Consider the following 13,070-nt stretch of genomic DNA (forward strand, 5'->3'; position numbering starts at 1 on the left):
CGCCCCGGGAGGGAGCCGAGCCGGTGCCTGACACTCGCAGGCGCCCGCGGGGCGGCAGCGTGCCCGGGTGGCGGGTGACAGGCGTCCTGCGCGCCGCCGGGTCACCTCTCCTCCATTGTGGGGAGCGGCAGAGGGCGGCGGGCCTGGGACGGCGCCGCGGCGGGTGTGCGCGGGCGCGGAGCGGGCGGGGAGGTGACCGCCCCCCGCCCAGGGGGCTTACAGCGCAGGAAGGGAGCGGCGGAGCTCGAGTATAGCTTCAACTTCATAGCGTGGTGGGCTTGAGTTTTGTGGGGGGAGGGTTAGTCCGGCAGCAGCAACAACAACAGCAAAACTTAATTGAGCGCCTCTTCCTGCGCCCTTTGAGTTGCAGGCCTTCCTTGACTGTCGGTCGTGAAGGGTTTAACGGCAGAGGTGGATCCAAATATGAACAGCGTCTTTCGGGATTGAGGGTACAAACAATAGGAGGAAAATACGGAATAAGCAAACTTCCTTGAAATGTGGAAGAAAACCGCATCTGAGAGCGTGCTCCCTCGCTGAATAAAGGGATGATGCTGAGCTGTGTATCAGAATTTGCGCTGTTTTTCTCTGCAGAAGGGACTTTGGTTTTCATTTTCTCCTCAAATTTTTTGAGTTGACAGAGCAAGTGAATAGTTTAAAGTGATGTGATTTAACATACTATGCAAAAACAAAGGAATTATTTGGTCAGTTTTTATAATTCAGAAATCAGTTCAATTATTTGCATGACTCTATAGGCTGATAAAAACATTAATGAAGAGTTATTTGTCAGCTTCTATCGTTGTAGCTTAATTAAGCTGACAGAAAATAGAGCAAAACACTGGATGTTGTGTGATGTTGTAACTTGTTATAATCTTGGGTTAAAAAGTAATTTTATGCTAGTCTATGCTGATGCTATTCAAAACGAAATTAATTTTTTTTTTCTCCATTTCTTTGGCCTTCTCATATTAGTTCACTTGATAATACTGCATCCTGTCTTACAAAAAAAAAGGTATGATCCGTGGGGCAAAAACTCATGACAGATGACCAGTGTTGCAGAACAAATGCAGAGCTGTATTTCAGAGCCTGTATTTGTGCTAATGCTGTGTGTACTCAGATGTTTTGTGCATAGTAAAGTACTGAATTTCAGGAACTTCTGTTTGAATTCGTGTGTAGGGTGCTAACTACAGTTTGAAGAAACATGAAACATTAAGGAGAAGTTTGCATTGTAGAATAGATTTGGCAGGAGAGTTGTTCATAAGAATAAAAAAAGGACAAATTCTCTGTTGAAAACCTTTGCTGTGAAGTGAGTCTCATGCCTCTGGAAGAGGGAAGAGTAACAGGTGAAATGATGTAGTCTTATATCGAGGAAAAACCTGAAAATTAACAAGATTGTCTCATGGGTGAATTTGAGTGATCTTATTTCACTGTAAAATTATTGGGTTTTCTTTTAACCACTTCCTTTTTGTACAGAGATCACTTGTAACACAACAAAACCAAACGGTTTGACTTGTATGATATTGATGTAATTAACTTTACAGAAAAACCCACACCGTTGATGGGAATGATCTTTATTGCTGCAGGGGGTTCTGTCTGGCAACCTCACTTTACAAAGGAAAGGGGTAGGGTATGAATTTCAATACAGCATCTTGACAGCAGCTATCCAGTGTAATGGGGGTAAGCCAAACAATTTAGCTGGGAAAAATGCACAGTGCTGCTTTGAAAGGAATCTCAATACTATGTTCTTGCACACATTGACCACTACTGCAAGGGCCCCTTGTGCATCTGGACAGTTGTGAGCACCCTCAGAGTTAAGATCTTTCAGCACATTTGACTAAACTATTGTTACAGGTTTAGCAAAAAAGTAGGAGCTAAATTTCCAACTTTCCATCCCCTTCAACAATTTTTTGTGTTATTCGGCTTAAGTGTGCAGACTTTTTTGCTGTGCCTGTAGGAAAGTTTGGTGAAAACCTCTAGAAGCAATAGAATTGTGACCTGATATAGTTAGGGGAGGGAAGCTGCAGCCCTTATTGTTATGGATAGGATGCAGCAGTTTAAATATTACTAATGTTGAGCAGAAAAAGTTCTTCAGTTACAGCTAGTCTAATTCAGTTCTTGGAATTGCATTTCTTCTGATGTGCTGCCTTAAAATAGTATTCCTAGGGTTTTGTTCAACGAGAAACAATTTCTGGAATTGTTTGCTTTTTCTTACATACATTTTGGTGTGATGGTTAAGAGCTTCTCTACCTTTCTGATTACATCCACAGCACATGGCTGCTAATAAATCAACAGGGAATCTTAAAATAAGGGAAATAAACTGTGTAGTCTGATGCAAGGAAATACACTTGTGGAGATCTTGTGTGCAAAGCCAAGAAGCCCCTGGAATTGGACAGGTTTATCATAAGATTACAATCCAAATGTTTTGGTGTGGTAATAGCACACATACCATGTGACAGCTGATGGTATAAATGCTTGTTGTGGGATTTGAAGAACTACGTATATGCTGGGAAATGCTCTAAAAAGGTGCAAGTGTGGTAGGGAGTGACAAGTTTCTAACAACTTCCTGGTTCAGTTCTTCGTGTTTTTTGTAACATCTAGTATTAGAGTGAAATTAATTCTTCCCCTCCCCCTTGCCTACAGCTCTTTTGCAAGAATGTGAAGCCCTAGCAGGTGATCTTATTCTTATAGTTTCATTAAATGAAACTTTGCTACCTTGATTTCCTATGTGCAGTCATAGCTTTCAATAAAGGTCTTTACAGACTGTTCTAGTTTACTTTTATACTTTAGTATTAATAGCATAAAAGTAAGTCCAAGCAAATCAAACCATTCATTTTTGATAGTTCAGTTTGCAAGACTACTATATATTATAATATATGGTAATATAATACATACGCTAATCATGTGCATACTAGTATATTCTAACGTATGCCTTACTGTAATCTGTATGAAATGCACAGCTTTCTAGAGTATCCTATTTCTACTGAAATACAGAATAGTAATTAAATGTAAAGGGATGGTGTTTGGAAATAACTTCTAGATATAGGTGTTCACTTAGTACTGCTGAAGAAACCCTTTGCCTTTCAGGGCACACTTTGCAAAATCCATAGCCTACTGATGTCACTTGGGGAATATTTATCTTTACTGAAACCTGTTGAAATTTTTAGATTTTTTTGCAGCACTAACTTGGTGATAAAATAACACTTTGGCCAGCTCACATTTCATGTTGGCTGTTACAATAGATACTGAAACCAAGCTGGAAAAGGTTAGCATTCAGTTTTGTTGGTATGCTTGGTTGTGAATGGCAGCAATTCAGGTGTTCTGTTGTTCAACAAGGGTCCCTTACTAACCTCTGTCCAATGACTGTATCATCTGACAGGGTGCATGAAAAGGTTGCTTTGGTTAAGAACTCATAATCCATTTCCCCATGGTGCATGTTAGCAGATGTGTTCTGTGTGTGTAAGTGACCATTTTCATTCACAGTTTTGTTACTGGGAATTTCAGCCCACAATATAAGTGAAAAATCAAGAAAGAATAAGGTCATATGTTCAGAAAGAAATTGTCAGGTTGCTACAGGTACACACTGGCTTTGAGGCTATGAACTTTTAGTAAAGTTGTATAGATGAATTCTTCAACTTGGTAGCAGCTATTAGAGTAATATTTGTGAGAATTAAAGTCTGAAAGCAAGTGTACTAGTATTTGTGTATTAAGGCTTGTGAATGCCAATGCATTAACATGTTAAAAGTCACTTGTGAACCCTAATGGTCATCCAGGTACTAAACCTTTCCCATCTGAGCAATAGTTGTAATTACCAGAATAACTGTAAATGACCTGTAATAGAAATTACAGTGGTAACATTACCAAGAATTATGAATGAGATTAGGAACTGCAAGAGAAAGTGATCTTATGTCTCCAGAGTGAAATAAAAAACCTTCATATGCATGGGCTTCATTTATTGTGAGGAAAGATTTAGGTAACTTTTTCCTTCATTGTGTATTTGACCTTGGGAAACATGTTTCTGTTCTCTTACATATGCAATCAAATTGTTGTAAGCTTCGGTTTATTTAAAATTCAACTTAATATTGCAAATACATTTAAACAATTTTTTTTAATCAATACATACAACTGATAACATTTCAAGCTGTGTATTGATTCTGCATAACAGCAGGCTTCTGCTGTCTGTCAAAAGGAAATTATTCATCTTGCTTCTTGCTGTGTAAGAACTTGGGAAAGCTGTGATCTGAAGATAAAACATCCCACTTCTTCCTAATGGATTTTTACGCACACACTCCAGTGAACCCTTCATAAAGCACGGAGTAGTCTTCATACAAATAAAGCGTATCCAACCTGTGTTGCACTTCAACCCATCAGTAAATTTTCAGGAGATCATAAATGATTATTTTATTTTTTTTTCTCCCAGTAACTGTCATAATGTGGTTCTGCAAACCTGACTAACTGGGCAGACAGCTGGCTAAATCTGGAGGGTTAGTCCTGCCGTGTGCACAGGCCCAGGTGGTCACCTGAATTTCTTCCTCCTTTCAGCCCCATTGTTGGTGCTCTGACACTATTAGAACTACATTGGCTCACTAAGGGGATCAGGTATAAATGGGAGTTGCTGGGAGCACGTAGCATAGGGAGGGAATGGAAAGTGGAGTAAGTAGGGGAAAAAGTGGAAGATCCGTTTTAGCAATGATAGCAGGGGTAGGATCTCACATTGGTGTGACTTGTTACATGAAATATTACCCTTTAGGTAATTCTGTGTGCTGTAATTGATATTTGAGAGCTTGTGCATCACTAAAAAAAAAACCCATTTTGCCTTTGTACTGAATTATAACTAAAATATGAAAAATTTTGTAACCTTCACCCTTCAGTGAATACTGTCATAATCTTCAATCCATTCAAAAGTAGAATTAATAATGGCTTTAAAGTCAAAAAAAGCTTCTAGCAAATTATAAGGAAAATGTACGGAATAGTTACTAAGTCTCTCTCCATCATCAAGTTCTTTATCCATGTATAGCTTGATGATCTTTAATGAAATGCAAATGTAAAATTATCTTCAGTTCATTGGATGTTAAGATCCTTCCAGCTGTGGGGTGTAGATAAAAGGGTATCTCAACAGGATGGTTAAACTGTTCCATGTATGCGTCAACGTACTGATAACTCGGGAAATTTTAAAATCTCAAAATTAAAACTCTTTACAAGAACAGATTAATATCTTGATTACTCTCTGACGTATCATACAGTATATGAGCTGGTGGTAGCAAGAGGTTTGTTTGAAGTCTCAGTAGTCAAAAAAAGTGCTCTTTTCAGTTGAGCTTAATTGAAAGAAGAGCTAATGAATTATTGGCAATGCACAGAACTGACTTACCAAGATACTTTAAAGTCATACATATAGATCACTAAATTTTTTTTGGATGTCAATCCATAGCTAAAATGAAATGTCTAAGGCAAGAATACATTTGTGAGAATACAGTGTGCTGTTTACTCAGTAAGGAAGTTGTACCTGCCTTTTTCCACTGAAGCAGCAGACTGCCGGATGTTGTGTCCTGCGTAGTAACCAGCTATGGAGAAAACCCTGGGCTAGAAACCTAATTAGAGAACAAAAGATGAGTTTATGGAATAGATTGTCTACTTAAAAGAGCTGCAGCTAAATTTCTGTTAATTCCAAACATATCTGTGTGTACCTGTGCTGATAAAAGTTGTCTGTAAAACTCCAAAAGAAATTTTAGATCATCTTACTTTTTTAAGTGCTGCATGAATATTATTTGCTGTTCTGATATCAAGCTCCACGTACTTTATCATGAATGACAGTAAGCTGGTTTGGGGATTGAAAAGAGCCTTCAAAGGTTCAGGTACTTGGGAATTATTCCATATGTTTAATATAATGTCTTCCTTATTTGAGCAATAAGGGACATGCTTCACCTCATTGATTTTGAGATAAGCCACAAGTGCTGCTCCTATTCTTATACATGCAGTTTACCACCAATATTAGTATGATAATGGGAGTGTCTAAGAACATGCCTGAGAAACTGAGTCCCTTGAGGGAAGGAATATCTAGTTCCAGGTCAATCGAGTTTGGGTTTCAGCACTATCAGGACTGTACAAGCAGCAGAACTTGAGGCTCAGCAGTGCAGTTAAGTGCATGGAGACTTTGGGCACTTTCATCTATGGGAGAGTTTGATTACAGTTTTGGGTATCATTTCTGTGTTGTCTGTTCTTGTCACTTGTACTTCCACATATCTGTTTTCGTCCCTTGGATTCAGGACATTCAATAGCCTCCATAACTAGTCATGTTATAGTATGTACAACAGTGAGAGTAAATGTAGTGAGTGAGAGTAATGGGAAGGTAGCATTTGAGATAAAGTCTTAGAATATTGAAAGGAATCCCATTCATTTGTTGCCTCAGTACCTTCTGCATGAAGTTCTTGAAGGGATGCTTCCCTGACATGCTTTTAGCAAACTGCAGTAAACATTGTCACATTGGTTGTTCATTATATAGCTTAAGTGAACTTGCATTTAGGCCTTGTCTGTTTTTCCATATTCTTTGTACTGTGTAAACTTGAGTCATAATGGCTACTGTTGTCAGGAGCTGTCAGTTAGTTTGTTCTGATGATACATTGGCATTTTGCTCAATCACAGCAATTTAGGAGAACCTGGTCAACTGAGGTGCTTGGTTTTGTTCCTTCGGAGTGTGTCAGCTGGCTCCTCCAAACTACAAGATGAGATCTTCACTTTCAGATTAGGTTAGTTACATATTCTGTTTGCATCTTAGTTCAAAGCAGTAATGCTCATTTTGGTTTTGTTTTAGTAGTGAAGATTTCTGCATTTTGGATTCACAGGTTGCAGTCTTCTGAGTCACATGAGAAGAATTAAATAGCGAAGCTTTTAAACTGGCTACTCTTTTCATGTTCTTTTATTTTGTTAAAAACTCCTAATATTGTTTAGGAGTCAAGTTACTGAGGTTTCCTTTGTTCAATCTCTAATCACCTTACCTGTTATCTGCTAGAGTTTTTTCAAGGCCTACAGTTGCTCACAGTAAAAGCTGGAAAAACAAGTTGTAGTACCTGCGAGACCTTCATCAAATGCATCATGGTGGGGGTTCCTTTCAAATGTTTCCTAAGAGCTACTTTTAAATATTATTTTCAAGATAACAGTTAATGTGTGATAACTGAACATGGTGATTAATTTCCCACTCTGCATGTGTGACTTGTTGAATACATCCTTGGTTGGGTTTTGGAAGTTCTTCATTAAGTGACAAGCTGCATGTAATGGATGCGGGTATTCCTGTCTTTTGCAGTTTGCAGGCCAAGTTGATTTCTTGCCTGTGTAAATGAGGGATAGAACTGGAAATAAGTCATCTGAAGAGGACTCTGGAAAGACACTTGACAAATCAATGGAGTCTTCTTACAGAAATGCAGAATCTGTAATTTAAATTTCAGAAATTTGATGACAAAGTTGTATTTCTGTTTCTTGGGGTACCAAGAAATTACCCTTACTAGCACATACATATTCTCACTAAAATTATGTTTTTATCTCAATTGCTTCAAAAAGAGGTTGGATATTGAAATATATTTTAGAAAAAAGATGGGGAAGCACTTCTGAGAGCAGGTGGATTTCTGGTAAGTACTCCGTAACTCTGAAATTTGACTGGTCTGAAAACTGAGACAATGAAGCAACATATGTGTAACAGGTGGTCTAATCCATGTAGATGCTGTGCATAAATTAATGGCTAAAAACTGAGCTTGCACTGATTAATAAGGAATCTTTTTGTTACTGCTGTCTTCTGAAATCGGCTTTGTAGTACTGTAGCTTGAAAGTTAGTACTGTGGAGAGCAGTGTGAAGAACAGAAACTAATTACTAGTGGAAAGGTTGGCATTAATCGTGTTGTTTTTTTTTTTTCTTGAAACTGATGACACTTTCTTTCCTCTAAGGTGACACAGTTATTTGCAATAATTTTCACTTTGCAATACTCTTGATCGAGTAAACGAAAAGACTCGGTGATGATAAAAATAATTCTAATATACTGGAATATATCTACATATTTTTCTGTGTTCCATGATGACTTTTCATCATAACAAGTTAGTTAACCGCCCAACATTTGTCTTAATTTATAATTGTTTAATACTGACACTTTTCTGTTGTGAAGTGGAAGTGGCCTCCGGGGCTAGGGAGAATCTGTGTGTGATGCGATATGTGAAGTAATGATAAGAATTTGAGAAAGCTAAAGGAAGACAGGATAAGTTTTGTAAAGCATAATTTTAAGGGTCATAAAATAAAATTGTTATGGTACTGGGCTTTTTTCGTTTCTGTTGGCTTTTAGCCAGTATGTGGGTCTTCAAGGTCTGATTTAAAAATAGGACTTTGTACCATAGAAATAATACTCTTCTGCAGATAACTGTTTTCTGTTCTGCATTGGTTCTTGTACTGGGATTCAGCTTCAGTATCACTGAAACTTCAGTATAGGTCCATCGTGAGAATAGGTTCAGGTAAACACTCTAGCACTTCAGGTGGTTTGTTGTAACTAAAGCTTGATTATCTGGGTTTTTGTAAATGTGATGCACAAACTGGCTTTTTAACGTCATTGGTGTAGAGTTATAAGGCAACATATGTTATACAAGAAACTGCAACTCAAAATTTACCAAGTCAGACAGTTCGGTTGCCTCACTGTGCTTCATGGTATTTGACCAAAAGGCAAAATTGTGGGTGTGGATTATAAACCAAGGTTTAGATTATGAAGGGGACAACCTTAGTTCAAGTAAAGCAATCTTTGTGTCTCATGTGCTTTGGCTCTAAACCTGTCTTTATGCAGATGCATTTCATTAGAAACCAGCTAAAGAACAAAAAGGTTGAGGTTTATGTTTCTCTATCTGTGTGGTGCAAGCTGACAAACAGCAGTTGGGAGTGAAGAGAATCTCCATTTTGAGGCCATCTGTGTAAGTTCTTTTGTCTGAACCTGACAAGAGGTCATGGCAGATGGTGAGGTCACAAAGTCTGGCTTCTCGAGCTTGACAGAATGTGTTCGTAAAGCTGGAAGAATACCAACTGTTCATACTGGCTAAAGAGCATTGTGGCAGAGGATGGTAATAGTTTATGGACAATACCTTCTTGATTGCTAAGCTTGACAGCAAATAACCTGTCATGGATGAAACTAGTTTGCTTATCTGTAAACAGGTTAAAACTGCTTAGCAAGTGTGTTCTTAACTATGTTTTATTTGAGTCAATTGATTGTAAAGGCTCTTAAAGCAAGAGAGGGAGGTCAAACTGTATCATGGCTTTTTGCCAGAGGTCCAGGTGATGTATTTGAAGAGTTTGTATGGAAGGAGGAGGAAGGTGGAAAAGGAGAAGCCACCCAGATCATAGTTTTCAGATGCAATGTGAGGATTCGGTATTTGCTCTTTGCCATGACTTCTGTGGCTTTATGGCTTTTCTGTTGCTCTTGAGGTTTCAGGATTGCTACACAGATCCAGTAGCCTCTTTACTCAGGGTGTGAATAGATACCTCTCTAGTGTCCTCTCTGAAGGCAGAAAAAAAAAAGCTTCTTATTTTCTTAGATTTTCTGTTATGAAACTAAAACTTCGAAGTTTTCATGGACAAATGTCTTAGTAGACAGAATTATGTGGTGTTCACATGCTCGAGTAACTGCTTAGTTGTGGCTGCAATAAATTGAGGTGCAAAAGAAGATAAATACAACTCACTTGACAAGAAATGGAGAATATCTCTTAAGAGGAAAAGAATGTTTTTCCAGTAACTCTCATACCACTTTAATTGATACGATATCTGATTAAAGCAAGAAATCTACAGAAATCCTAGAATTTAAAATTCTTCCGCATTGTTCAAAACCACTAGTGCAGTGATGGTGGAGTTCCCCATTAGCTGCACACGCTACTGGAACAACTTTTAGGTGCGGCCCATTCTCAAACTTTGTGTAGGTTAAAATACAGAGGAAATAGCGATTTGCACCCTGCTGTTGTAGCAAGTGACTTCTGCTGTAATTTCAAATGCAATTCAGATGTATTTTGTAGTCCATTTTTTTAACAGCAACTAGTACTTTAAAAGTACTTTAAAATGCTTTGTCAAGTTAATTTTAAAATGGTTTGTGCTGCCAGCATTGATTTGTAAATTCTTTTCTTCTGGTTTTCTGTAAGACTGATAGAAGCTTACATTTTACAGATGATGTTACTTGAAGTATTTTTCAGGGTACCAAAATGTTTGTCTCTTCCTGGAACTCTAATTCTATAACTCTAATTACATAGGTCTAATAATATAATAAATAAATTAATGAAATAACGTAGTAATAAAGCCTGAAAATATTACAAAGATGAGTTTGAACTGGAATGTTTTTTCTTGGATGTTTCCTAAAAATACTTAATGTTTGCTGTGTGTTGTATATATAAGCATATCCTATTTTTTATCAAGGTCTTGGATGTCTGCAGTGATGGAAGTAGACTCTTTCTGTTGTTGGAGACTGTAGGCACAATGGAGAGAATTCATTCCCTTCCAGTTTTTAGAGCCAATCTGTATTAGATGCAAACAATTGCATGGTTTTAATTATAAGACTTTAGTAATGCTATAACATGCTTTGTTAGCATGTTAATATAGTTAGGCCTCTAGGTAAGTTGGGCTTTTATATGTAAAGACTACATCTCTGCCTATTCCAAGCAGTGTATGTTTTTAGTATCTGTGCAGAGTATCCTCTGGAGATGCAGGGTTTCAGCTAGAGAGGGAACAGAAAATGTCTTTTCACTAAGATATTTTATTGCCTTTCTTACAGGATGTACATTTTAAAGATCCTGTGAAGATGAAAAGGGATATCTTATGGTTTTACGGAATATAAAGCAATACTGTCTGACATGACGGCAAAAAATGTAAGTATAATTATACAACATAAATTGCATTTTATCTTGGCACACTGCCAGTCGCTTCTGGCTTTCGGCATTTGAAGGGCTTTGTGCTTCATTCCTTGTATTTGTCCACACAAGAAATGAAACACAAAGATCTTCAAATTAAAAGATCCTGCCTGGATTTTGTATGCCACAAATGCGTACCCCATCATTTTCTGCAGTGTTTTAATAAATTTAAACTGGTTAGAAGCTGTTAAGGGATGTAGAGTTTACTCAGCTACAGGTCAGGTTGATAACTGGGGCAATGCTTTATCCTATTTCCTTATTGATCCGTACTGGTCCCTTCTAACTTGAGATATTCTATGATTCCTCTAACACTGCTCCAGAGTTATTTGGGAGCTTCGCATTTTGGTGAAGCGTCTCACCTTTGCACCAGAGCAAAATTCTTCTGTGTCCAAGTATAAAAACTCAAGAAAGAACAGAAAGATGGTGTATTTCTTTACTAATTCCAGTGCACTCTTGGTGCCTACAAGATGCAGGGCCTTCCTGTTTCTTCATCTGCTGCATTAACAAGCCTGTATTATGGTGTCTAGAGGCTCTATATTGACTCCCTGTCTTAAGTTCTGAGGAAGCTTATGAAATGTCTAACATCCTGACCTTAATTTTCTGCCTAATTAGCTGTGCTTCCTGTGGTACAGTTTGTATAGAGAGCAGTTCTAATTAAGCTTTGTGGTCACTGAGTATGACTTTCAGTCTTGGGCAGTTTACCTGTTGACTGCCTTTGATAGGGCATCTGCAGTCTAATTAAATCTGAACACAACATAATTAAAGGAATACCCCACAGTAAAGTGTGGGTAACCATAGGATGTTACTCTGTTCAGTAACTGCAAAAGCTTTTGTGCATATTTGGTTGAATTGTTGACAAGGGCATAGTTTGGTAAAATTAATTCTCAAGTCTTAAAAATTTCTGTTGTCTTTATTAATAGCTTCATTTGGTGTGTAGTTTCAGGTAAGGCTTTTGGATGTCTTATGTCTAAAAGTTTATTTGAGCTGACCAAGCCAAAAAATAAATTGGTGTGTATGTGCAAGGCCTTTTGATTTACTTATTTCATAGGCCATGTTCAACTGTTGTATAAATAGGTAATTCTATTGCTGTATGTGAAACAGCTGCGCAAATTGAAATCTTTTTTGTTTTGACCTTTTGTTCAATGCAGTCAAAGGATAAATACCAAAGCAAATAAAATCCATGGAGTGTTGTGTGGCAGAGTCAGAGTAACATAAGTTGGAAGGGATCTCAGGAGGCCATCCTCTATGGTGCTTTTCGTGAAGCTCTGACACTCCAGTTCAGAACCCAGCTGCTTGGTGCTTTGTTGAGGACTGCTCAGAGCTTTGCGCTTTGAAAACCTTCAAGGACAGACATGAGACATTTAGGCTGGGCAACCTACACTTGTGCTGAATATAGAAATAATGGTTTTGCTGTTTAACACAAGGTTATAGTTACTTTACAGAATAAATATTTTTATTAGTATGCATACTTTGAAATTTTGCAGATTAAACAATGCAAACCTAGTTATTTATCTAACTTTTATGGGTTTATTAAAAAAGAAAATTAGTTTGTGGTGCAGATGAAAGTAGAGCTCATGTTGTTTTCAGTTTTCATGTTAAGTATACCTGTTTAGAGGATTTGCGAAGTGTGAAAACAAGGGTGTTCATATGCTTTCTGTCCTCATTTGTAGCACTGGTTCAGTATTCCCCAACCTTGGTTACTCAGAACTGCCCACTCATGCCAATAGTGTTCTCTGTTGCTGTTAGAAGTCCCAGGAATGCTTCTGAATTTGTAGGGTTCCGGGGTTTAGCGTGTCTGTGGGTTTCTGCAGCCTGAAATTTTAATGATCTGCTGAGTGAGTTGAGGGAGAAAGCTCTGCAGAGCTATTTCCATCTTTTTCTTTCTGTTCAAGGACATCGAGGACAGGTTGGAGAGTTGGGTGGAGAGGAACTTGATGAAATTCAACAAGGGCAAGTGTAGAGTCTTGCATCTGGGGAAGAACAACCCCATGTACCAGTACAGGTTGGGGGCTGACCTGCTGGACAGTAGTGAAGGGGAAAGGGACCTGGGGGTCCTGGTGGATAGGAAGATGACCATGAGCCAGCAATGTTCCCTTGTGGCCAAGAAGGCCAATGGCATCCTAGGGTGCATTAGAAAGGGTGTGGTTAGTAGGTCAAGAGAGATTCTCCTT

At 38.2% G+C, this 13,070-nt stretch overlaps 1 protein-coding gene across 7 annotated transcripts in view; it reads left to right on the forward strand.

Annotated features, from left to right (window-relative positions):
- The first annotated feature begins 254 nt into the window (after nt 1–254).
- Nucleotides 255–13,070, forward strand: part of TFDP2 (transcription factor Dp-2) — a 56,538-nt gene continuing 43,722 nt past the window's right edge. Inside the window, exons 1-2 of one of the 7 annotated variants that reach the window (XM_061452918.1) lie at nt 255–272; nt 10,764–10,857. In XM_061452918.1, the coding sequence (XP_061308902.1) occupies nt 10,843–10,857 (15 nt within the window). In that variant the 5' untranslated portion in view covers nt 255–272; nt 10,764–10,842. Of the gene's footprint in view, nt 273–8,244; nt 8,479–10,325; nt 10,858–13,070 lie in introns of those variants that run through there. The other 6 variants (XM_061452917.1, XM_061452923.1, XM_061452920.1 and 3 more) reach the window with 6 other exon arrangements.

This window comes from Pezoporus flaviventris, unplaced genomic scaffold (genome assembly GCF_033815535.1).
Source record: "Pezoporus flaviventris isolate CSIRO_AGI_PZ_B2104156 unplaced genomic scaffold, CSIRO_AGI_Pfla_v1 ptg000013l, whole genome shotgun sequence".
In the NCBI taxonomy this organism is placed as follows: Eukaryota; Metazoa; Chordata; class Aves; order Psittaciformes; family Psittacidae; genus Pezoporus; species Pezoporus flaviventris.